This window comes from Equus przewalskii, chromosome 18 (assembly GCF_037783145.1).
Source record: "Equus przewalskii isolate Varuska chromosome 18, EquPr2, whole genome shotgun sequence".
Lineage (NCBI taxonomy): Eukaryota > Metazoa > Chordata > Mammalia > Perissodactyla > Equidae > Equus > Equus przewalskii.
The window spans coordinates 34914526-34940816 of record NC_091848.1 but is presented as its reverse complement, the minus strand read 5'-3'; the positions used below and the strand labels follow the sequence as shown (position 1 = coordinate 34940816).

General features: G+C 39.5%; 2 protein-coding genes across 2 annotated transcripts in view; both read right to left on the bottom strand.

Moving 5' to 3' along the window:
* Nucleotides 1–18895, bottom strand: part of RNF168 (ring finger protein 168) — a 31187-nt gene extending 12292 nt beyond the window's left edge. Inside the window, exons 1-3 of the mRNA XM_008533790.2 lie at nucleotides 17935–18895; nucleotides 3037–3113; nucleotides 295–474 (exon numbers count right to left, since the gene is read on the bottom strand). Coding sequence (XP_008532012.1) covers nucleotides 295–474; nucleotides 3037–3113; nucleotides 17935–18235 — 558 coding nt within the window. The 5' untranslated portion in view covers nucleotides 18236–18895. The remainder of the gene's footprint in view (nucleotides 1–294; nucleotides 475–3036; nucleotides 3114–17934) is intronic.
* A 2318-nt stretch (nucleotides 18896–21213) lies between these two features.
* SMCO1 (single-pass membrane protein with coiled-coil domains 1) lies at nucleotides 21214–25822 on the bottom strand. The gene is made up of 3 exons (XM_008533789.2): nucleotides 25568–25822; nucleotides 22664–22813; nucleotides 21214–22212 (listed from the first exon to the last, which is right to left on the bottom strand). The coding sequence occupies exons 1-3, from the start codon at nucleotides 25726–25728 to the stop codon at nucleotides 21768–21770; spliced, it is 756 nt and encodes a 251-aa protein (XP_008532011.2). The 5' UTR covers nucleotides 25729–25822; the 3' UTR covers nucleotides 21214–21767.
* Between the last annotated feature and the right edge of the window lie 469 nt (nucleotides 25823–26291).

Sequence of the window (26291 nt, the reverse complement as noted above, 5' to 3'; positions counted from 1 at the left end):
TGGGAGGGGGAAAAGGAAACCTTCATTTTTCACGGAATAGTTTTTCTACATAAGCTGAATTTACTAACAACATACAAAAGAAGTTTTGAAAGTATACCTGGATTAGAGCAAATATGTAACAATAGGCAAAGAAATGTAATAATACACAAAAAAAAGCTTTGTTTTGTTTTAAGTAAAGCAAAAACATGACAGAAATCACTGCTAGTTATGGTGAACCCTTCTTCAGATCTTTGAAAACCACATAGTCAAAGCAATAGGAATGTTAATACTTCAAAGTCCTCTCCTAAAACTTACAATATTAATGCTTAGCATTCTTGCCAGTTCTTCATCATTTTTCAGCTGTTCTGCCATCTCTCTTTGCCTTTTTTCTGCCTGTCTTTTTTCCTCTTCTTCCTCCTCTGCCAATAATCTCTGTATGTATTCTTCACTGGCTTTGTTCTCTTCTTCCTCATTGGCTCGTCGCTCTGCCTCCACCTTAAAAATGATAAGGAACAATCCTTCTCTGAACTTTTTTAGTATACCTGCAATATTTCTTAATAAGAATAATTAAAAGTAAAAAAAGACAAATTGCCAGGAATGAAAATATCTCAAATAAAGTGCAAATCTAGAGAGGCACATTCCTGCAGAATAGTTCAAGAAGCCTCTTTCCGGAAGCCTTCCCCAGTTAGCCCAACGAAAGCTTAATTAAACCCTAACCCTCCTCTTCTCAGGCCTTATCACATTTTCTACTACACTGTTACATTGGTGCAAATGTTTCTAGGTAATCCTTTTCCTCAGTTAACAGAATGCCACGTTGCTGACTAGCTTAGGCCTAGGTTTCTGAGCCCAATCCTAGCACAGGGGACGGAATGATAGAAACTGACTTAGACTAATCAGGGCCTATCCCTGAAGCCGGGATGAGTCCCCAAACACGGTGGGCGGGAATGCAGTGGCTGCCGAAGAAACCACCGCAGTGGTCACTGCATGATTTATAGAAGAGAAAACAGGCACAGAAAAGCAGGTGACTTCCTTAGACAAGGAAGTGATAGAATGGAGACTCAAACTCTGATTCTAGGACCTAAGGCCATGCTTGTGCTCACTTAAACTATACTTCCTGAAAGAAATAGTATAAGAACCACTTTAGAAATCCAAAGGATTTGACACAAGAATAACTCCTTGATCCAATTTGAGTGAAAGAGTCATGAGGGAAAGTTTGCTAAAGAACTTCTAAGTTGTCTTGCTCTTAAAGTACAGCCGCAGGAAGAGACTGCTGCTTCTTCCGCTGCATGTTGCTGTACACACATCTGAGTTTCAGAACTGTGCAGCCATCTTGCTAGTGGCCTGAGGATAAAGCCAGCTGACAGAAGTTAGTAAAGATCTGGAGCTAGAACTCTGGATGACACCCACCCTGAAGGCCCTGCTACCTCTGGACTTCCAGTTCAATTACAATTTTCTTACTGTTTAAGGTAGTTTGAGTTTTCTTTCATTTTTAGTCAGAAGCATCCTGTTAGAGTGTGTTCTCACTGCAATGTTGTAAGGATTAAGTTATTCCTTTAAAACCACTACTTAAGACACTGCTTAGACAATACAGTGACAATTAACTATCATAATTATTATTTATTAGTTCTTCAGACCTGCATGGTCCAATACAGTAGCCACTTGCTACATGTGGCTATTGAGCACTTGAAATGTGACTAGTCTAAATGGATATTTTTTTTCCTTTTTTAAGATTGGCACCTGAGCCTACATCTGTTGCCAATCTTTTTTATTCCTCTTCTTCTCCCCAAAGTCCCCCAGTACACAGTTCTATATTCTAGCTGTAGGTCCTTCTAGTTGTGCTATGTGGGACCTCGCCTCAGCATGGCTTAATGAGCGGTGCTAGGTCCACACCTAGGATTCGAACCGGCGAAATCCTGGGCCACTGAAGCAGAGCGTGTGAACTTAACCACTGGGCCACAGGGCCAGCCCCCAAATTGGTATGTATTTTAAGTGCAAAATATACAAAAGAGTTTGAAGGCTAACTAAGCAAAAATAATGTAAAATCTCTCATGATTTTTATATATGACTTTATATAATTAAGACCAAATTATATAATGATATATAACTACATATTTAACATATAATTATATTATATAACTACTTTCTATACTGATTACATAAAATATTTTAGATATATTGGGTTAAATAAAATATAACAGTAAAATTAATTTCATCTTTTCTTTCTAAAAAATGTGGCTACTAGAAAAATTTAAATTATATATGGGCTCACACTGTCTTTCTACTGGCCAACAGTGCTCTACACTAAGCAGGAGGGTAGGAATCTCCCAGTACTAGAGAAGTTCAAAGGCGTCACTGTAAGCACTACTTCCTCTTTTCCTATTTAAGTACTCCACAATTAGCCTTTTATGCTCTCCTCATCTAAACCGATTGTGTGTGTCCTCCAGATTCCTATGTGGAAGCCCTAATCCCCAGTGTGATGGTATTTGGAGGTGGGGCCTTTGCGAGGTAACTCCCACACGAGAGTGGAATCCTCATGAAAGGGATTATGCAGTACCCTTATAAGGGACAAAGAGAGATGATCTCTCTCTCTGTCTCTCTCTGCCATGTGAGGATGCAGCAAGAAGGCAGCTGTCTACAAGCGAGGAAGCAGGCCCTCACCCAACATCAGATATGCTAGCACCTTGATCTTGGACTTTGTAGCCTTCAGAACTGTGAGAAATAAAACTGCTGTTTAAGCCTCCAGTCTATGGTATTTTTGTTACAGCAGACTAAGACACCCATAATTTTCCATCCTCTAAGCTCAAAGCTTCAGGGAAATGAAAAAAATCTCATATGCTTAGGGATTACTATCATATAAGAGCACCAATTATGGATAAATAAAGCTAGTTTGTAACTATTTTGAACGCATGTAAAAAACAGAACCTTTATAAAGAACATTAAAATTATTTACATTTCAATATATACTATTTATATAAGCACATAAAACTATATGTAAAACCTGAAACTGAAAACACAGCAGAGAATTTTTCCAAGAAGGAATAACTATTTAGTTCCTACCTTGCTTATCTCCTCTTCATATTCTCTTCTTAATTCCCCAGGTTTACTTAGCAGACGAACTGGCTGATAGTCATCAACTGTTTCAGATCAACAAAGAAAAAATATTACAGGCAACACAAAATTTTACGGCTAGCTTTCATCTCCCATTAAAACTCTATTAATAAAAAATGCAAAATCAAAATAAAGTGTACAATTATTAACAGCCACAGCCAGATTTTCTTTATGAAATTCCATTTTAAAAGAAAAACCAGAGGTTTTTGGTTCAAAATGACACACGAATACATATACTTAACTCTTTCTCTAGAAGCCATTAAAAATAACAATAAAGGAATTAAAAATAAGTAATCCTACAACGGCAAAGAGATTAAAGGAAGGGTCAATCAGTAAACAAGAAACTAACATATTTCTAGAAAATGGGAAGCCAGTGTAAGAGAGGTGATTGATGCAACAGAACGAAGGAACACATAACCCTTGGAAGGGAAAGCTACAGCTGAGGTGAGAGGGGGTCTGCCCAACATACCTGAAGAGCAGCTCAGGCTCAGAAACGCAAGGCACGACACAGTTCAGAGAGATTAAGTGTGGAATGGGGAATTCAAAGTTTATAAACTGTTAAATCAGAATACTTGGCTGGTAGGCATTTCTTCCCGGATATTTGTGTAAGTGCCCACTCCAAGGCGATTTTTTTAAAAGACACTGAATTGTCTGGAGAGAGCCAGTGAAGCTAACGTAAGAGGTGGTGACCCAGAGCAAAGCCCTCTGAAATCTGGCAGTTAGGAGTGGAAAAGCATAATGGCCAGGTTTCCATCTGTTTAACCTCAAACAACGTCCGCCAGGCATCACTGCCTATATATGTACACAGAGCTTTTTTCTAGGGCCTCATTTTTAAATATGAAAGCAAAACCAAGGATCACCAGACATTTGTAATAAACCCACAAGATTAAAGAGAAACATTAAGCTATACAAAAGGGGGGTAAAAAAATCACTCTGGCGTTTATCCAGAAAAAGGGGCAGCTGTTACTCTGGGTGACTGCTGCCATCACCGAAACTCAGGTCCACCATTGCCGTATGTTCTGTTTTTTCAAGACAATCCAGAAATTCATATTTTAATGTGAAATCTCCCAATTTGAAATGTTGGCACTGAATGGATCACAGAAAACATGTCTGCAGGCTTTAAACAGCCTGCATGTGAACAGTTTGCAAATTCTGCAATAGAAGAACTAAAAACAGTGATTTACAACTCCATAACAAGTAGGGGTGAAGTAGGCTAAAGTCTTATTTATTTGAGCCATTAAGCATGAGCCACTTATTTTAGCCATTTGAGACAATACAGTGGAAAACACAGGTGAGAGAAGTATAAGGCTCCTAAAAAGACAGGAGGGGCGAGAAACAAAGCCCAGATAGATGGAAGGGACAGCACTTCTAATAAAGGAGGATACAGACTATGTGCAGAGATGCAGTGCAATATCAGATGTGATAGCCTGGGGGTGGCAAACTTTTTCTGTAAAGAGCAAGAAGATAAATATTTTCTGTTTTGTAGGTTATGCAGTCTCTGTCACAGTTACTCAACTGCTATTGCAGCACAAAAGCAGTCACAGACATAGACAAATGAGGGTAGTACCTGGGTTCCAATGAAAGCTCATTTACAGAAAAAGACACGGGCCAAATGTGGCCTGTGGACCACAGTCTGCTGGCCCCGGGCTTAAAAGATCCCTAATTATTAAAGCACTGACACAGCTATCAAAAACAGACAGTTAAGAAATAAAAACCCCAAATAGCTCTGGAAAATAAGCATATGATTAGGGAAACAGTACACAATAAGGATGTATCATTCACCAAGCAATGCGGTTATAACTGGCAATCCCTGGGGTAAGAAGGTTAAGATGCCTACTTCATACAGTACTCAAATTCCAGGTGAACTAAAGAAAATTTAATAGAAAGAAATAAACCATAAATGACTAAGAAGAAAATACAAGAAATAAATGTAAAATCTTAAGTTAGGGTAGATGTCCTGAATAACTGAAGACATTCCAAAACAATAAAAACTTCTATATGATGAGAAACATCAAAAAGTTAAAAACAACAAACTGGGAGAAGTTATTTGCAAATACATAAATAAGGAGAGAATTAAGCTTCAGAGTATAACAAGAACTTCTACAGATCACTTAAAAAAACTAGAATAATGGGCAAAGGAAAGAAACATGCAATTCACATAAGATGCTTAACTACTTTATAGTAAGCAAAGAACTGTAATTTTGTTAAACATGGAATTTCTGAGATGTTTAGTTTACTTATTTGTACTAAAGGTAAAATTTAAACTAATATCAGTAATTTCTCCAACCACAGACACAACAAATTAAAATCATCTTAATAGGCCTCCAACATCTTGTCACCCAGGGAAGTCCCTACAACATTTTCCATGTCTAGGAATGCTCTGTTTTTAAGTTGTGCTTGCTTACAGGAACCAAGGCAGAACAATGCCAGGTGGCCAAATGGCAGAACCAGTCCAAACCAGAAGGTCCAAGATGGCAATGGGCTTCCATGAGCAAAAAGAAATGTGTGCAAAAGGTGCCATGTGCAAGAAGGGAAGATCTGCGCATGCCCCAAAAGCCTCCCCACAAGCAATGATGTGGAGACCCCTCCCACTTCACATCCCATAAGAACTCTGCTCACCTTCCCTTGGAGAGAAGGGGGTTTTAGAGCATGAGCTCTGTCCCCTCCATTCATTGATCAACGAATAAGGTTTCTGCTCTGCTATTCCAAACCCATTCTATTGGTGTGGGCAGCTCTGGGCAAAAGGACCCACTGTGGGCCACCAGTCCCTTGGGGCTCGGTGACAATCTAGATGCAGCAATTATTTGCTATTTCTTAAACAATTTCTAAGTGTATGAGAAATCTGAAAATATCAGTTTTGTAGACTAAAAGTGATAGTCAATTTTACACACTATTAAGACGGTGAATTTCTGTCATCTGTTGGAAACAACTCTCAACACTGCTCAGTTTTGGTTTAACGCTAAAACTTCTGTTGTAACCCACTGAAATTCAATGTTCCCACTGTACTTAATATTGCTTTCTTACGGTGAATTTTCTTCCTGCGCAGCTAGGATTCATTAAAGAAAATTTATCCTCATACTTTTTACTTTATTCTGAAGGAAAACCCAATTTAATTAAAGAACTGAATGTCCAATATTGGACCAAAAATAAAAATAAATAATAAAACCTAACTTTAACAATTAAGCTATGTACAAAATTATTCTTCCATCCCTCAACTTGACTCTGCTTGCATCATCACGGAAATAAACCATTTTCTTTTTCTAATTAAATTTGCTCACCTCTTATTTTTTTATTTTGAAAAGTTTTAAACCACATAAAAGTTGCAAAAATATTATGATGAACCCCCATTTACCTTTAATTTAGATGTGCCAAGTGTTAAATTGTCACAGTTATGTCTCTCTAGTGTGTGTGTACATTTAAATGTATATATATTTTCTGAACCATTTGAGAGTAAACTGCATAGATCGTAATCCTTCATCAAATACTTAAGCATCTACCTCCTAAGGTAATGTTCTTATCCTTATAACAACACAATAATCTAATTCAAGAAAATTAACTTTGATACAAAACTAGTTATGTAATAAAAATACAGACCATATGCAAATTTCACCAATTATCCCAATAATGTCTTTTATAACACTTTTCCTAATCCAAGATCACACACTGCATTTAGTTGCCATTCTCTTTTAATCTTTCTTAATCTAGAACAGTTCTTCAGCCTTTGCCTTCACAACAGTGACATTTTTGAAGTATGGACCATGTTTTGCAGGTCTCTCAATTTGGGTTTTTGCTTTCCCACAATTAGATTCAGATTATGCCTTATACATATCATATCAGGAGGCATATGACATCAGTTTGTTCCAATGATGATAACTTTGATCACTTGATTGCAGTGAACATTGGCCAGATTTCTAAACTGTATCCTTTCCACTTTTGTAATTAATAAGTAGTCTGGATACTTTGAGAGTGTATGAATCTTCTGTTCCACCACAAAATTTCAGGCAGGCGTTTTGCTATCTATTAGTGATTCTTGCTTGCATCAATTATTACACTGATAATTGCAAAATGGTAAGGAAATTTAGACAGTCTAGGGTTGATTGTTCCCTTCTGTAGGATTATTTTTTGAGAAGTTCAAATGTAGAACTCAAAGACTACCTCCCTCCATCACATTAATCCATTTTCAAACACTTCATTTTTAAAAGCCATCTCACATATGATTTCTCACAATCCTCTTCTATAAATAAAGAACGATAACACAAAAGTGAATGAGCAGGTACAAGGTTAATACATAAATACAAATTATATTTTTATGAACTACCAGTGAACTGAATAAAAATTTTTAAAAATTCAAAAGCCATACAATAATTAGGAATAAATTTAACAAAAGATGTGTACAGTAGTTTTCTAGGGCTGCCACAACAAAAATATCACAGACTGAGTGGCTTAAAATAACAAACTTATTCTCAGTTCTGGAGGCTGGAAGTTCAAAATCAAGGTGTCAGCAGGACCAAGCTCCCTCTGAAACCTGTAGGGAAATCCTTCCTCGCCTCTTCCTAGCTTCCAGTGGTTTGCCGGCAATCTTTGGTGTTCCTTGGCTTGTAGATGCCTCACTCCAACCCTCTTCTTTAAATGGTGTTCTCACTGTGTGTCTTCACATCATCTTCCTTCTGTGTGTCTGTCTGTGTGTCCAAATTTCCCCTTCTTATAAAGACACCAGTCATAACAGCTTAGGGCTCACTTTCATGACCTTAACTTGATCAGCTCTGTAAAGACCCTACTTCCAAATAAGTTCACATCCTAAAGTATGAGGGGTTAGGAGTTCAACATATCTTTTTGGGGGAGACACAATTCAACACATAATAACCTGAAATACATCTTCACTGAAAAACTACAAAACATTATTAAGAGAAATTAAAGAAGACCTAAATAAAAAGAGACATACTATTTTCATGGGTGCAAGGGTTCTATATTGTTCAGATGTCAATTATACCCAAATTGATCTAGAGTCAAATGCACCCCAATCAAATTCCTATCAGTCTTTCAGTAGATATTGACAGCTTTATTAAAATATATGGAAACAGAAAGGACCTAGAATACCCAAGCAAACAAGAAAAATAATAAAATTGGAGAACTATAATTATGTGCCTTCAAGACCTACTATAAGGCGACAGTAATCAAGACAGTGTGATTTTTAACCCTAGAATCAACAAATAGATCAATGGAATAGAACAGACCAACACTTGCAAGAAAAGCCTTTCCAACAAATGGTGCAGGAACAATTGATACCCATACAGGAAAAAATTAACCTCAACCTCTAACTCACATAATATTCAAAAATTAATTTGAAATGGGCCACAGACCTACATAAAAAAGCTAAACTATAAGCTTTCAGAAAAAAACAGAGGAATATTTTTATATTCCTATAGAGGCTAGGTAAAATTTTCTTAGAACACAGAAAGTAATAACCAAAAAAGGACAAGTTTATGAATTAGACTTCATGAAAATTAAAAATTTTAGCTCATCAAAAGGCACCATTAATAAAACAAGCCATGGACTATAAGAAAATATTTATTACATTATCTGGCAAAGTATAGGTATCCAAAATCTATAAAGATCTCCTGCAACTCAATAATACAAAGATAAACAACTCAAGGGGCAAAAGATTCAACGAGACACTTCACAATGAAAGATATACAAAAGGCCAATAAACAATAAAAAAGACTCAACACCATTAGTCACCTGGGAAATGCAAATTAAAACTATGAGACACTACTACACATCCATCAGAATAATTAAAATTAAAAAGACAGAAAACACAAAATGTTGGTGAAGATTTCTAAGTGAACTGAATGTGTCTCCTTCAAAATTTATATGCTAAACACCAGTCACAATGTGACGGTATTTGGGGGTATGGCCATGTATTTGGCCAGTATTTGGGTACGGCCTTTGGGAGGCGGAGCCCTCATGAATGGGATTAGTGCCTTAATAAGATTTAACAAGGTTTGTGGTAGATGTAATTCAGTTCATAGTAGTAGGGTGGGCCCTTAATCCAATTATCATCGGTCTCCTTATAAGAAAGGAAAGAGAGCCAGAGAGGAGAGGGCCAGTACAGACAGAGACACTCAGGGACAACACCACGTGAGTATGGAGGCAGAGACTGGAGTTACGCAGCTGCAAGCCAAGGAACACTACAGACTGTCAGCAATACCCAGAGGCTGAGAGAAAGGCATGAACAGATTCTCCCCTGCAGCCGTCAAGAGGACAAGTCCCTGTTGCCACCTTGATTTTGGACTTCCAACCTCCAGAAGTGCGAGAAAATAAACCTGTATTATTTTAAGCCACCTAGTTTGTGGTACTTTCTTATGGCAACCCAACGACACTAACAGAATTCCATTTATATGAAGTTCTAGAACAGGCAAAACTCATCTATGGTAGAAAAAAATAAAAACAGTGGTTGACTTTTGGGGGGTAGGGGTAGAGACTAATTGGAAGGGACAGGAGGGTACACTCGGGATGATGATAATGTTCTGTTTTTCTACAAGCGTTTGTGTTACAAAGGATTACACATTTTTGAACAGAGAAGGTATAATTAGGATTGGTGCATTTCATTACATGTAAATTTCACATTAAAAGAAAAAGGTTATAAGCTAATATTGATCTCTCTATATATACTTACATATTTAAGGGAAAGTGAAATAACTGAAAAAATAAGATTGATGGATAGACAGATGAAAAGATATAAGACATAGCTAGAACAGTAAGATGCTAAAATTTTCCATAAAATGCTGAAAAAAAATAAGTATACTATCAAAATTGCTAGAAAAGAAAGAGAGAAACCAACTGTTGGCAAGGGTGTGGTGCAACTACAACTCTCATCCACTACTGGCAGGAGTGTAAATTGGTAAAACCACTTTGGAAAACTGCTTGGCAGTTATCTCCTAAGGCCTACCCTACCAGTAACATGCCCCAAGGGGTGGTCTTAGGGGCTACTAAATATTCAAATTCAGAAAACAACCAGAGAGGGCCAGCCCTGGTGGCCTAGTGGTTAAGTTTGGTGCACTCTGCTTTGACAGCCAGGGTTCAGTTCCCAGGCGTGGACCTACACTACTTGTCTGTCAGTGGCCATGCTGTGACGGTGGCTCACATACAAAAAAAAAAAAAAAGAGGAAGATTGGCAACAGACGTTAGCTCAGGGCAAATCTTCCTCACCAAAAAATTAAATAAATAAATAAAATAAAATGACCAGAGAGCCACATTTGGCATCAATCTAACAGCATGAAAGCAAAGAAGCCAGGTAATCCTTGCTCCTCAGAAGCCAACATCTCTTGTATCAACTATACAGGCACAAGGTTCCCCACAGGGAACAAGCTCAGTTAGAATGGTCACTACATCCAGAGAAGCACAAAGCATAGTATCCCAGTCAATATTTATAATTCCTCCCAAGAGAGAGGCAACTTTTCAATTGGGATCATTTTTACCTTAAGCAATGTCACCTACTAACATCATTGACATTCTAACCCTCATTAGGTTTTTGGGAGAACAAAGCTAGAGATTTAATCAAAGGTCAGATTCTCATGTAACACAGGAAAGGATTTAACTCTTTATCCACATTCTATGACCTCAAAATTCCACTCATAGATCTATGAACATATCCAACAGAAATGTAGACATATGTTCACCAAAATACAAGTATAAAAATGTTTACAGGGGCCCAGGTCAGGGAGAGTGGCCACACACTCTGCTTCAGCAGCCCAGGTTCCCAAGTTCAGATCCCAGACATGGACCTACTCAACTTACCAGCTACGCTGTGGAGGTGTCCCACGTACAAAAAAATAGAGGAAGACTGGCTCGGATGTTAGCTCAGAGCTAATCTTTCTCAAGCAAAAAAAGAGGAGGATTGGCAGTGGATGTCAGCTCAGGGCAATCTTCTTCAGCAAAAAAAAAAAGGTTCACAGTAGGGGTCAGCCCAGTGGTGTAGTGGTTAAGTCTGCGCGCTCTGCTTTGGCAGCCCGGGGTTCATGGGTTTTGATCCCAGGTGCAGACCTACACACCACTCACCAAGCCACACTGTGGCAGCACCCCACATACAAAATAGAGGAAAATGTTAGCTCAGGGACTATTTTCCTCAAGCAAAAAGCGGAAGATTGGCAAGAGATGTTAGCTCAGGGCCAATCTCCCTCACCAAAAAAAAAAAAAAAAGGTTCACAGTAGCACTAGTCATAACAGCTAAAACTGCCCAGTATCAATGGAAATAGAATTTTTCATTGCTTTCACTATTTAATATCCATAGAACATAGGACTATATAGCAATGAAAACAAAGAAACAGCAGCCACATATATCACAGATAATCACCAATATAATGGGAAGCTAAAGCAGCCAGACACAAGAGTCCAAGATTCCACTTTTTAAAAAGGTTCAGAAACAGGCAAAAGTAATTTACGGTGTTACAGGTCAGGACAGTAGTTACAGGAATGGTGAGTAAATAGAAATGGGAAGGGAGCCACAAGGAGGACTCATGAATTCTGGTAAAGCTCTGGGTCTTAACAGGAACGCTGGTTACACAGACATGTTCACTTTGAAAATTCGTCAAATGGCAGACTTATGATCTGTGCACTTTTAATAAAATTTACATTAAAAACAAAGTGAGGAGGATCACCTTGATGGATGGTAGAGTGAAGAGATCTACAGACCTGTTCTTCAACACAACCATAAGTGGAGAAAAGCATAAAAAACTGGTCATATAAAGCCCCTGGAAATTGTCTTAAGAGCATACAGCAAACGAAGAAATATTTCCCCCCAAATCTACTAAATCTCAGTAAGAAAAGTGAGACTCTGTGGCATTTGAGCCACGACCTGCTCCCCTCCACCCAGCTCAACAAGAGGGAAGCTCCACTCCAAGTGGGTGTGGCCAAGACAGGGTCCGTCTCCCCATCTCCCGGACAAGGGCATAAGCATCCCTCTGGGAGGAGCAGACTACCCGCATTTCTCATCCCCTCCAGCTCAGTGCTGCAGAGGCTGAATTCCTGGTAAGCGGAGCTGAGAGACTGGGGGCTCCCTTCCTCTATCCACTGCCCGTTCACAGGATAAAGTTATACTCTGAGCACAGCAGGCAGAGAATACTGGGACTCCACGGCCCTCATCACAGCTCACTCACAGGGCGAAGGTTCTAGGAGAGGCAATCCAAGAACACCAGAGGCTTCCATGCCTGCCCACTGGCCTGTTCACAAAGAGAGAAGTAAGCTATTGTCTCTGCCTCCAGCTCCAGAGCAGTGGCTCAGAGATTTTGCCCAGGGGCAGAGACAGGCCATAAGAACTGAGAGCTCCAAAAATCACCCTCAAAGAAACTGACTTTATTTGGAACAGAATACGGGGAAGTTCAAGCAGAAAGGCACTCATGAAAACAATGGCAATTTTAGTGGTAAGCAAAAGAGGATGGTGGAAGACGTCAGTAAAACGGCAGAGCAGGCAGCTACAAGCCCTCATTCTTCCACAGAAACATCAAAAAACAAGCAGAAACTATCAGAGCTAAGATTGTCAGACCAGGGGAAAACAATCAAAGGTGTAGTGCAACCAAGAAAACGGTGAGTCAAGAAAACGGTAACTTCAAAATAATAGGAAAGCTTTGTGATTTTTTTTAAAGATTTTATTTTTTTCCTTTTTCTCCCCAAAGCCCCCCAGTACATAGTTGTATATTCTTCGTTGTGGGTCCTTCTAGTTGTGGCATGTGGGACGCTGCCTCAGCGTGGTTTGATGAGCAGTGCCATGTCCGTGCCCAGGATTCGAACCAACGAAACACTGGGCTGCCTACAGCGGAGCGTGCGAACTTAACCACTTGGCCACGGGGCCAGCCCCATGTTTTATGACATTTTTATTCATTCTTGCCCCACCTACTCCTCAGCATAGTGGGCAGTCTCGAAGAGGGAAACCCACATTCTCTGAGTAGGACACTGGCCCTGGTTCTGGAGGGAGAAGGGCAGACTTTATTTATAAATTATTGTGTATGTCTATTTTAACCTGTCCGAGCTTGTGAAGGACTGACACAAGGCACTCATCTGTTTCACCTGAGAACCTAGGCCAGAAAAGCAGTGGATGTTGCTCGAAAATACTGCAAGCTAAGTAAACAACCCACAGAAGTTTGTTCAAAAGATTATGGTTAAAACACACATCCCTCTAAAATCAGGAACAAGACAAGGATGTCTACTCTCACCACTTTCATTCAACGTAGTAATGGAAGTCCTAGCCAGAGCAATTAGGAAAGAAAAAGAAATAAAAGGCATCCAAATCAGAAAGGAAGAAGTAAAACTGTCACTACTTGCAGATGACATATTATATATAGGAAACGCTCAAGACTCCACCAAAAAACTGTTAGAACTAACAAATAAATTCAGTAAAGTTGTGGGACACAAAATCAATATACAGAAAGCAGCTGCATTTCTATACACTAATAACAAACTATCAGAAAGAGAAATTAACAATCCTATTTACAATTATATCCAAAAGAATAAAATACCTAGGAATAAACTTAACTAAAGAGGTGAAAGACCTACACATTAAAAACTATAAGATACTGATGAAAGAAACTGAAGACACAAATAAATGGAAAGATACTCTGTGCTCATGGATTGGAAGAATTAAGATTGTTAAAATGTCTGTACTACCCAAAGCAATCTACAGATTCAATGCAATCCCTATCAAAATTCTAAAACATATACCAGACTGCCTAAGGCCCAGGAGCAAAAGCTGAGGAGTTTCTTTGGGAACTTAGCACATTCAAAAGCACTCATACAAGAAATTTAGAATGTTATACACATACTCAGGGTGAGACATATGCTCAGAAAACACCCGAGAAGACCCTCAGCTTTCACCCTGCTGATCCATAGACGCAGTGCAAGCCCGGATAAATGGCAAGGACAGCCTCGGCACTGAGCCAATCTGCCAAGACAGAAAGGTGCTCTTTTGTCTTGTTTCTCTTTGTCGTTTGTTTTTCAGCTTCTGGCATTCAAGGAAATCTGTCAAAACACTAGCTGGAACACAAGCTAAGGCACAGAGACTTCAGCAACCATACACAACATGAAAAAGTCTTTGGAAAAAAAAACAGTTCAGGAAAGTCAGTAAACAAATGGACTATTACAACCTTCAACAATCAAAAAAATGGTAAACCCTGGGCAAAGGAAGAATTTGATTTCCAGGGGCCGGCCCTGTGGCTGAGTGGTTAAGTTAACATGCTCTGCTTCAGCAGCCTGGGGTTTTGCCAGTTCAGATCCTGGGCGCAGACATGCCACCACTCATCAGGCCATGCTGAGGTGGCATCCCACACAGCACAACCAGAGGCACTCAGAACCAGAATATACAACTGGGTACTAGGGGGCTTTGGGGAGAAGAAGGAGGAAAAACAAAAAAAGACTGGCAACAGTTGTTAGCTCAGGTGCAAATCTTAAAAAAAAAAAAAAAAAAAGAATTTGATTTCCAGAGTTACCACATTATAATATTCAAATATTCAGTTTTCTCCAAAAAAAAAAAAAATCACAAGGCATACAAAGACACAAGAAAGTATGGACAATTCAAAGGAACACAATAAATTAACAGAAATCATCCCTGAGGAAGTCCAGACATCAGACTTACCAGACAAAAACTTTAAAACAACTATCTTATCAACAAATGGAACTGGGAAAGCTGGATATTCACACGTGAAAGAATGAAGTTGGACCTTTACCTTATACCACGTACAAAAATTAACTCAAAATGGATTAAAAATGAAAACGTAAGACCTAAAATTATAAAGCTCCTAGAAGAAAACAAGGAAAAAGCTCCATGACATTCGATTTAGCAATGATTTCTTGGATATGACACCAAAAGCACAGGTAACTAAAGTAAAAATAGACAAATGGGACTACATCAAACTTAAAAACTTCTGTGCAAAGAGAACAATCAATAGAGTGAAATGGCAGCCTATAGAATGGGAGAAAATATTTGTAAATCCTATCCGATAAGGAGTTAATATCCAGAATATATAAAGAACACCAACAACTCATAACAACAACAAGATAACCTGATTAAAAAATGAGCAAAGGGGGCCAGCCCCAGTGGCCTAGTGGTTAAGTTTGATGCACTCCACTTCAGTGGCCCAGGTTCAGTTCCCAGGTGTGGACCTACACCACACATGTTAGTGGCCATGCTGTGGTAGCAGCTCACATACAAAAACAGGAAAATTGGCAACAGATGTTGGCTCAGGCAAATCCTCCTCAGCAAGAAAAGGGAACAAAGTACCTGAATAGACATTTCTCCAAAGAAAACATAGGAATGGCCAATAAGCACATGAAAAGATGCTCAATATCATTAGTTATTAGGGAAATGCAAATCAAAACCACAATGAGATAGCATCTTGTTCCCATTAGTATTGCTCTATCAAAAACCAAAAAGACAAAAAGTAACAAGTGCTGACAAGGAAGCAGAAAAACTGGAACCCTTGTGCACTGCTGGTGGGAATGTAAAATGGTGCAGCTGCGATGGGAAAGAGTATGGCAGTTCCTCAAAAAATTAAACATGGAATTACCATATGATCCAGCAATTCCTTTCTGGGTATATACCCAAAAGAATTGAAAGCAGAGACTCAGATACTTGTACACCAATGTTCATAGCAGCATTATACACAATAGCCAAAAGGTGGAAGTAACCCAAGTGTCCATCAACAGATGAAAGGATAAACAAATTGTGGTAAATACATACAATGGACTATTATTCAGCGATAAAAAGGAATGAAATTCTGACACATGGTACAACACGGATGAACCCTGAAGACATTATGCCAAGTGAAATAAGCCAGACACAAAAGGACAAACACCTACAATGATTCCATTTATATAAGGAACCTAAAGTAGTCACATTCATAGAGACAGGAAGTAGAATAATGGCTGCCAAAGACTGGAGGGAGATGGAATTGGGGAGTTATTTAACGGGCATGGAGTTTCAGTTTCGGAAAATGAAAAGGTCGGGAGATGGATGGTGGTGATGGTCACACGCCAATGTGAATATACTTAACGCCACTGAACTGTACTTAAACATGGTTGAAATGATAAATTAGGTTATGTATACTTTGCCACAAAAAAACCCAAACCACACTAAGATACCACTTCACATCTAGGAGGATGGCTATTAAACAACACAAAAACCCCGGAAAATAACAAGTGTGGAGAAACTGGAACCATTCTACACTGCTAGTGGGCATGCAAAATGGTGCAGCCCTGTGGAAAACTTCGGCAGTTCCTCAAAAAGCTAAACATGGAACGACCATATGATTCAGCAATTCCACTCCTAGCTATATACACAAAAGAAGTGAAAATGTATTCAAACAAATACTTGTACATGACTGTTCATATCAGTATTATTCAAATAGCCAAAAGGCGACAATTCAAATGTCCATCAATGGATGATGATCTAACAAAATAGATCCACAAAACAGAATATCATTCAGGTCTAGAAAGGAATGAAATATTGATACACGCTACAACGTTATGTTAAGTGAAAGAAGCCAGACAGAAAAGATCACATATTGCATGAATGCACTTACATGAAATATCTAGAACAAGCAAATTCATAGAGACAGAAAATAGATTAGAAATCCCGGGAGAGAGGGGAGAAGAAGGGGGAGTCACTGCTTAATCATTAAAGAATTTTTCTGGGGTGATGAAAAACTTTGGAAACAGATAATGGTGATGGTTGCACAACATTGTGAATGAAATTAATGCCACTGAATTGTAAAAATTGCAAATTTTAAGTTATATATATTTCACCACAATTTTGAAAAAAATACTGTAAAATAAACCCACTGAACTGTACCCTTTAAATGGATCAACTATATGTGAATATCTCAATAAAGTGGTTTTCATAAAAGATAACTTCTGTTAAAAATATGATTATCCTGTAACTCTCCTGGTCAGAAATCAGAACTTAGGGTTACAAACAGAAGCTGACCACCGATCACTGAAGTGTCATGAGGCATCTACTGTCAAAAAAAAAATCATTTTAAGCCCCATGTAGATACTCAATCTTCAGATCCAGAGATGTTTACATTTCTGGATTAAAATCAGTGTACTTAGGGAAATTAAGGCAAGTTTGAAATTGAAACAAAATAAAATAAAAATGGCAAATTTTGTTACATATTTTACCATAATAAAAATAATTCCCAAAAAAGGGGCAAGTACACCAGAGCACAGGTACCACATTCAAAGCCTAGACAAGAAACACTGCATGGTTTATTGAGGTTTATTGATCACACAAGTGATCAAGCTGCTAGAGTCAAGCATTCAGTTTGGGGGATTACTAAATAGCTACTAAGTCTACACTGGAGGGCTCTGAATAAAAATACTGAACTAGATGGAACTGGGAATAGAAAGCTGTTTTAGGCTCACTGCATGCTTAAGAATTAAATGAATGGAGATGTGTAAGTAAGTTAGAGAAAGCAAATGAAAACGCAAGAAATACTAACACAAGAATCCAGTGATTTCCTTACTTTTGCTGTTGCTGTACTAGGATTATTGCTCATCTGTGAATACTTAATATAACTTTTCAAATAACTGAAGGCTCTACGGGGGCAATTCTTATTTTTATCTCTTTCCATTTTTAACCCAACAAACACCAAATGAATACAGGCTGGGTATTATAACAATGAACAAATCTTGCCATTGACCTTAATCATCATTTTGGGGCCCATAAAACCCAAAACCCCATGAATAATTTAGACAAATACTAGTCGGGCTTTCTTTTTGTAATCTTTTTTAAAGAAGTGGGTATTCACTTTTCAAAGGATTTTTTTTTTTTAGCCGATAATCAGGCTAGACTTTACTCACCGATTTCCTCTGATTCTTGCCCAGAGGCTCTCAGTTTGCATTCCTTTGGATAGTGTTTTTGAATTATCTCCCACAGTTCCATGTTGATCAGAGAATTTCTTCGGGTATGGTACCGGGTCCAGGAAGAGACCCGGCGGCGACAGAAGGGACAGCATAAACTTGCCTTTTCGACAGTTGATTGGAAGCATGGATTACAGAGCGTGTGGTTACAAGGGAGTGTTACGGGCTCAATCAGGATTTCCACACAGATCGGGCACTGGCATTCCGATAAGGAAGGGATGGCGTCTTTGGGTCCAGCCATTTTAATATGCTAATAAGGCAGATCCAACATCAACACCCGAAAAGAGAAACAATCCTATTTCCGGACCATCTACAGAGAAAGCGAATTAACAGTTCGTGCTTAAATATTATGCCCAGCAGCATGCCAGAATTCGCAGATTGGGCGCATCAAACAGGACTTGAGGCAAAAGGCGCTCTGCGGGCCAGGTAAACAGTACTCCCTGGAAGGCGGTCTATCAGTCCAGGTTCAAGACAAAGTCGGATAAGAAAATAAACGAACGTTTCTGCCGGGAGACCTTAGCTGCTCCGAGGTATTTACATAACCATTGCGGCAGAGCGGACGGGGGGCTCCAGCGCTCGGTCGTGGCGGGAGCTACGCGCCAAGCTCCCCTCCTCCCTCTTACCAGGTAAGGATGCTCCCTTACCTCAGGGCAGCCAAGCCCGAGGCCGCCGCTCCGGGAAGAACGCTGCTTCCGCCCGGACCCCGGGCTCCGCGGGAGCAGGACTTCCGTTTTACCGTTGCAGTGCGGAAAGTGCGGGGGGCCACGAGTTCCAGCTTTCCGGCGCCTCGCTCGGTCTGCGGGCGCTCTGCGCCCCCTACGCCCTTCGGTCAGCCGAAAAGCTTAGGCGCAGCGGTGGTGCCGCAGCGACCCGACAACTTCTATTGACGTCACAACTGCCCGCCAAAACAGCCCCTCCCAGCCATAGAACCGCCAGAAGTGCGGTGGGTGGGACTTCCGGCGGCTGTGCGCACCGCCCCCGGCCCCCGGGAGGGCTCTGTCCCCGTGTCGCAGCCCCGCCTGCTTTCCGTTTGGGTGGCGTCGGACTTTCCCCTGCGCCTGCTGTTCGAGGAGGCTGTGGAAACGTCGGAATGTCGCGAGAATGGTTACTGGCGAGAAATGGGAAACCTGAAAACAAATTAAAAAGCCCGAACAGTGATTTTTGAAATTCTTACCTCAGTACTCGTCACACCACCTTTCTGTTTCTGTTAATGTGTAACTAAGCCCTTTAGGTCGCTTTCCAAAGTTCTTAGAAGAGCATCTCTGAGGTTGATCTCCCAGAAGGGTTGTGGTCGCAGAGTCCGCAAACTTGCAGTAATTTAACGGGCACTTAGGCTTCCTTCTATAGCCCGGACCCTTCCTAAGTCTCCGGCCCGGAGATAGATTATATTAGGTTGCCTCCCCTCCTAAGGAGTTGGGAAACAAGCTGCAGGGCTGCGTCGAACCTGGAGCTCAGCCGTCATGTGCCTCATTTATAATGTACTACTTTACTATTAAATTGCAATCTAGACAATGAAGATTACAAAGGAGGTCCAAAAAAAATAGTTTAACGTTTTATGCATTTTGAAATGTTTTTACACTTTGATATTAAGTTCTTGTACTGACAACTCATCCTAGTGAATTGAGTTCTATGAAAAAAGTACTTTCTGGATAGAAAAATGACAAAGATTAGACACTGTGATTCTTAGTGCTTAAGAACCAGCTCTCAGAGAGACGGAAAGTAAAATGGTGGTTGCCAGGGGCTGGGAGAGTTATGTTTTAATGGGTATAGAGTTTCAGTTTTATAAATTCTGGACATGGTGGTGATGGTTGCACAACATTGTGAATGTATTTAATACTACTGAACTGTACACTTGAAAATGGTCAGGATGGCATATTTTATATTATGTGTATTTTATCACAATAATAAAAAAAGAACTTGGCCTGAGTTTTTTGAGGAAATTAACTTTGGCAGAAGAGAAAAGAAAATCACTGTGCATGAGAATAGCGTTTAAGGTCTTTTGGGTTTGCTGAGGGCTTTCAGGTTGAGGAGATGAGTGGTTTCCAGATAGAGCCTAACCAAAGAGGTGTGGGTCCTTGGTAGAGAGCTTTGTTTTGTTTAAGGTGGGTTCAGTAACCTTTGGTTGTCATCCAGTTGTCCGCAGCATCCATCCCTTAACCTGGATTTCCAGGCTCTGTAATATGGTCCCAACCTGCTTTTCTCACAGAATCTCCCATTATTCTTTTAAATATTCAACTGTGGTCTGTTTGCTGTCATTTTGTGCTTTCAGGCCATTGCTTTCTCAATTCATCCTAAATGAGTTGTTTTGTGGCTTTGTCTCCTTCAAGGATGAATTCAACGCACTTCTCCCAGAAGTATTTCTCTATCACACAGTGATACCCCTCTTCTGAACTCACTCAAGAATAAATGGCCTAGTGATAGTGGTTTTTATTGTAATCTTATTTAACTCTTGCATTTTGATTTCCATTTTCAGGTACTTGTGTCATGTGTAATAGATTTTATATGCTTCCTCAGATTTCCTTGGCCTCATTTACTTTCTAGACCAACAGTCCCTGGGTCTGCTTGGAGCTAACCAGTTGCATTCCTGGAATCTCTGGCTCCTCCTGCCATGTCTTGGTTCCTGTGAAACACTGCACAGAACAATGCCGGCTCTGACTTCCCAGTGGCTCCTGGGAGGGCTTAGATGATGCATCCTGGAAGTATGGGTGGTCACTCCCCATGGAGCAAACTTTGGCCAATTGAAAACAATAGACTGAGTGGACCTGACATAGAAATTTTTCCTTCTTCCTTACAAGGCATGGTTTCTCCAAACAGTGTGTCTGGAGAAGTACCAGACTGAGTGGGTGTTTCTGCCAAGAAACCTGCTGTGTCTCTCAAGGTTCATTTTCAAGGAGGGGCCAGCAAGGTAACACATCACCTTGTGTTACTTATACTTCTCTACCTTCTGTCCTTCCAGAGTGTTACTTATTCTGGCTGTCTTGAATTTGTACCTCCCAAATAAAGCCATCAACACTTAACCTTTACGAGGAGTACAGGGTCCACATTTTTAAATGTTTCTGTTATTCACAGCACCTGGCACGTGGCATTTAGTGTTCAATAAATATTATAAAATATATGGTCAAAGTGTGTGAATTCCCTTTCTAGTATAAATAACTGTGGTACTCTACTAGAGAGAAAAAGTACATCAACACACAATATATATTAGGTGTTCCATGGTTGTTTTTTTTTTTTTTTTTTGTCTTTTAATAGGTAGAACATTCACATGGTTCAAAATTCAAAATGTACAAGACAGATTAACAGTGAAAAGACTGCCTCCTATCTTTGACCCCTAGCCTCTTAGTTTCCTTGCCTAAGACAACCAATGTTATCACTTCCTTATGTATCCCTCCAGAAGAAGTTTATGAAGTTTACGGTTATAATAGCTTATATATGTGTATGTGTGTCTGTGTATATATATATATATATATATATAATATATACACACATGCATATTTGGTTTTGCCCTTTTTTCCACTTAATATGTATTGGAAATAAGTATTTTAAAACAACGCATCTTGGTGATAACTCCATATACAGTAACACAAAGAGCTTCTTCATTCTCTTATATGGCTACATGGAAAATATCCATTGTATCCATGTATCATAATTTCTTTAACACTCCTCTCACTTTTGTTACAAAAATAAGACTGTAACAAAATTGTACTTAGATATTTTTTTTCCCATTTGCAAGATAAATTACTAGAACTGGAATCGCTAGGTCATAGAGTAACAAGTTAGTTTTTGACTGATGGTATCAATTCTTTTAGAGATGACTTTTGCTCTGCAGGGGCCTTCACTGCTTTTCCCTTCTCAGTGACCTGAACAGCCCTCAGCAAGGCATCCTGCAGAGCCTGGTTATTTACCATGTTAGTGATCATGAAATTGACATCCCTGATGTACATCTGCCTCACTTTAGAAGTGTAGTGTTCTGCCTTGTTACCATGTGCAATAAAGAAGGTACACAGTGCTGTGATATCTTCTTCCTGCAGCCCAGACTCCTCCAGGACAGACTCCCAGACGATTCTAATGCGCTTGTTCTTAACTTTTCGTCTAAGGACAGAGGCTAAGGTGGGAAGACCTCTCACCAGATCTGGCAGCTTCTCAAGCACGCGAGTGTGCAAACAGATGAGTACTTCAATGACATAGCTGTATAAAATATTCAATTCCATTGAAGTGAACCTACAAAAATGGAGAGAGCTTCTTAAGCAGTTGAAGTCTTTATGTACAAATATAAAATAAATTCTATTAGGATAACTCAGAGAAATGCAAACCCACTAGGAGAACCAGCTGCTGTATTTTAGAAAATACTTTAGAAATAGGACCTGCTACCTGGACACCTTAGTTCTCTGGCCACCCATACTATAAGTTTCTCAATGGCAGAGGAGTTATATTATTCATCTCTGTGTTAGTAAGACTTGGCAAGCAAGAGACTCTGTGATGAGATGAGTAGCATAGTGTCTGGCATATAAACAGGTGCTCAAATTAATCTTTTTTGAATGAATGAAGCTAAGAAAATGTGATTTCTTCACAATCCATTGTTGGAACCATATTAAGAAATTCAATTTTAGAATGACCACTGCAAGCTCTCACAAAGCCACAAAACTCCACTGATTTCTCATTGGATACTCACCTGAGTGCCAGAACTGCTGTCCACAGCTCATCTTGGGCTGCCTGGCTTGCCAATGTTTTGCTATGATGTTCAAATTTCTGTGTCAGATTATCCTTGGTGAAGTCCAGTTCTTTGAACTGTGCTTCTAAAGCTTGGAGTTTGTGGTCTACTCTATAGGATAAAAAAATCAAGGGTTAGTTTAGATCAGGGGACAAAGCTAAAGTTTTTGCCTTAAGATAAGACTAATACATTGCTTACAACTACTACCAAATTTGGATTGCTATTCAAATTTAAGTTATAGGGGCTGGCCCCGTGGCCGAGCGGTTGAGTTCGCGCGCTCCGCTGCAGGCGGCCCAGTGTTTCGTTGGTTCGAATCCTGGGTGCGGACATGGCACTGCTCATCAAACCACGCTGAGGCGGCGACCCACATGCCACAACTAGAAGGACCCACAACGAAGAATATACAACTATGTACCAGGGGGCTTTGGGGAGAAAAAGGAAAAAATAAAATCTAAAAACAAAAAAACAAATTTAAGTTATGAACAGATGTTCCCATTTGCCATTCTCTCTAGCCATCATCCTAGTTCTTGCATTCTTTATATTGCCAACTTTTGAATTCTCTAATTACTTGAATTATCTGCCATGTCTTGTCTTTGTATTGTACTTTATACTTTAAAAAGTGTTTTCTACTAGCATTACTTTGATTCTTGCAACAACAATAAGAAGTGAAGCAGTCATTTTTACTATTTCACAGATAAAGAAATTGAGTCTCAACAAGATTGAGATCTAATGTCATACAGCTAGCTAGTGCTGGGACCAGTATTTGATAACTTGGCTTTCTCTACCCTATTCTGGCTGTCCAAATTCTATCATTCCTTCAAGGATAAGCTCAAATTCCACTGCCTGCTTAAATGCTCCAGCCTGCCTACCTAGAAATCTCCTACTCACCCACTTCATTTTCACAGGGTCTGTCTCTACCACCTGTCACTCCTCACCTCCTGGTTTATTTTTAGAGTTAGCTTTTCATGAATAAATTGTAAGTTTTTGGAGGGAGGGGATCAGATACTATTTCTTAGACATCTTTATACCTGTCCCCTAATACCTAGCAGAGGCCTTACACAGAAGTAATAAAATGTGGGCCGTATGATTGACATCTATGATATGAATGAAATGCTGAGCTGTGTAACCCAACATGGGGATTTGAGTAGCTCCACACAGCCCTAATCATCAGAGGGCGCTGTGGCACTGGAATTATGTCTAACAAACCACAAAGAACTGGAACAACACCACAACTCACTTGCCTGAAGCCACCCACATTGTCTTTCATAAAGGTACACAAACACACATACCACTTCCCTCAGGTTCTATGTCCCCAGCGACTTGAACACTGTTGTGTTTGCCCAGGTTCTATCTTTGACCATCTTCTCTTCTTGGTCCTCACTTTCTCCCAAGGCTAATTCAGCTTCAGGTACCACCTCTTTCCCAAGCTCTAGACCTATATGTGGACTATGTTTTGTACATCCCCACCTGGATGAGAAGTCAAACTCAACTGTCCTCACTGAACCTACTATCCCCCCGACTCCCTCTCCAGACATTACTACAGCGGAATTTTCTCACCGCTTTGGATTCTATTTACACATGGATAAGGCTCAATATGAAATGTGTGTTTCGGAGGAGCAAAAGCCTACATGACCTAATATGTTGGCAATCTCTGTCTACACATCAAAACTATGTTATCTGGCATACTGTTTGTATTAACTTTTAGATCTTTAAGACTATATTGCCTATAGGTCATCTCTAGCTTGTCAATCAGTATAAAAGTTTACAACTGTGGCAGTTCTTTGGCATCTTCTCTCCAAAAGGTATTCCCAGACCATTCCAAATAAATCCTAACCAACATGTCTGCAAATCTGAGTCTGTCTTCTACTACAATTCCCAAGCTCATTTAACGACATCACCATAACGATATCAATTGCTTGAACTAGAAATCTCAGAATAATTCTCACGTTGTTTCTTTTCTTCCTCCCCATTAATGTCTCTAATCTATCCCCTCCTCTCCCTCTCCACTAAACCAATTAATCACCATCTTTCTCCTGGACCTAGGATTACAGTAGCCTAACTGGATCCCTGCTTTAAATTTCTGCCACTTCCAATCCATCCTTCAGAAATATGCTTCTAAAACACAGTTCTGATCAAGCAGCTCAACTGCTTTTCTACCTTTTATGCCACCCTGACTTGCTCAGTGATGTCATTAGAGCCAAGTTGGATCTCCTCAAGGAAACATAAAGCTCTTTACCCTTTGCACCCATCTTCTGCCATTCCTCTCACATCCTACTCACCAATTATGTGAGACATCTAGCTGCTGACTGAGTATAGTATGCCATTCCAAGCTTCTGTGGCTTATATGTACTGTTTCCTCAGCCTAGAATTCTTTCTCATATTTTTCTTTCTCATAAACTGCTACTCTCACTTTAACATCCAGCTTACATGTCTCTCTATGAAGGGTTCCTTTTCCTGGTATCAAAGGCAAAATTAATTGACCCTCTCTTCATGTTCTCATAGCCCTTTAGGAACATCACAATTATAAGGTCAATCACATTAAATTGTCAGAATTTTTGAAAACTTCTGTTATCCCTACAGGCCGTGGACTCCTTGAGGGCAGAAACCACATTTTACTTATTTTTGTATACCTACCATATAGCCCATGCATTATTGGAATGGAATTATAGCACCTGGGAGTAGATTTTTCTTTATTATTAATTTACGTATTTTTTAAACCTGGAAGACTTAAGCCGCTTTAACAGAGACAGAATTCTAACTAGCATATTTGTAGTTCTTTGCCTATTTTTATTCTTCATTCTTCTCTTACCCATCTTCCCAGAAAAACAGACCTATTCTTGCTCCCTCCCTGTAGCCCTTAGCAACCTTTTCATTGCCTCCTTTAAGGATATCAGGGTTGTGGTTTCATTGTTCATCTTCTTAAGGCAAAAGGAAGGGAAACAAAACAAGCAAAACAAAAAGCCCAATAGAGGTTTGAATCCAGAGTTTTCTGCTGTCTTCCACTCAGCAACAGGCAGCAGCAGCATGAGTATTCGATCTAAATTTTGCCTGAAAGGTCACTCAGTACAAGGAGCTTTTAATAGCTTGTACATCCAAATATAGTTTCAAAGAACTGATCGTGTGAACACAGGTGTCCTGGAATGCACTGTAATATTTGCCTTTGAAAAATGAGCCATAGTACATCAACATAGCACAACAACAAGGTGTCATTGTGGCTTTATGTATATTCTGCTACATGTATATACAGATATACAAATGTATACATATACTTGGATTAAATTTAAAGGAAATATTAGTCTCAAATTTTAACAGCTTAATTATTCAATTATAATCTAAATTAGGTTTAGAGAGAGCTCCAGACTTTTACGACGTATTATATCAATGCTAAAAATCTAACCATCCTTAGAAGCTAATAAATATTTATTGAGAGCTTCTAGTATCAGCTATGGTATTGGAAATAAGAGCAGATGTAAAACGGGATTCCTGAATTCAAGGAGTTTAAACTCTAACTGGGGAGATAGGACATATAGTTAAAAAGAAAACATATACAAAACATTGTGTGCTAAATAGGTGCTACATGACCATAAAA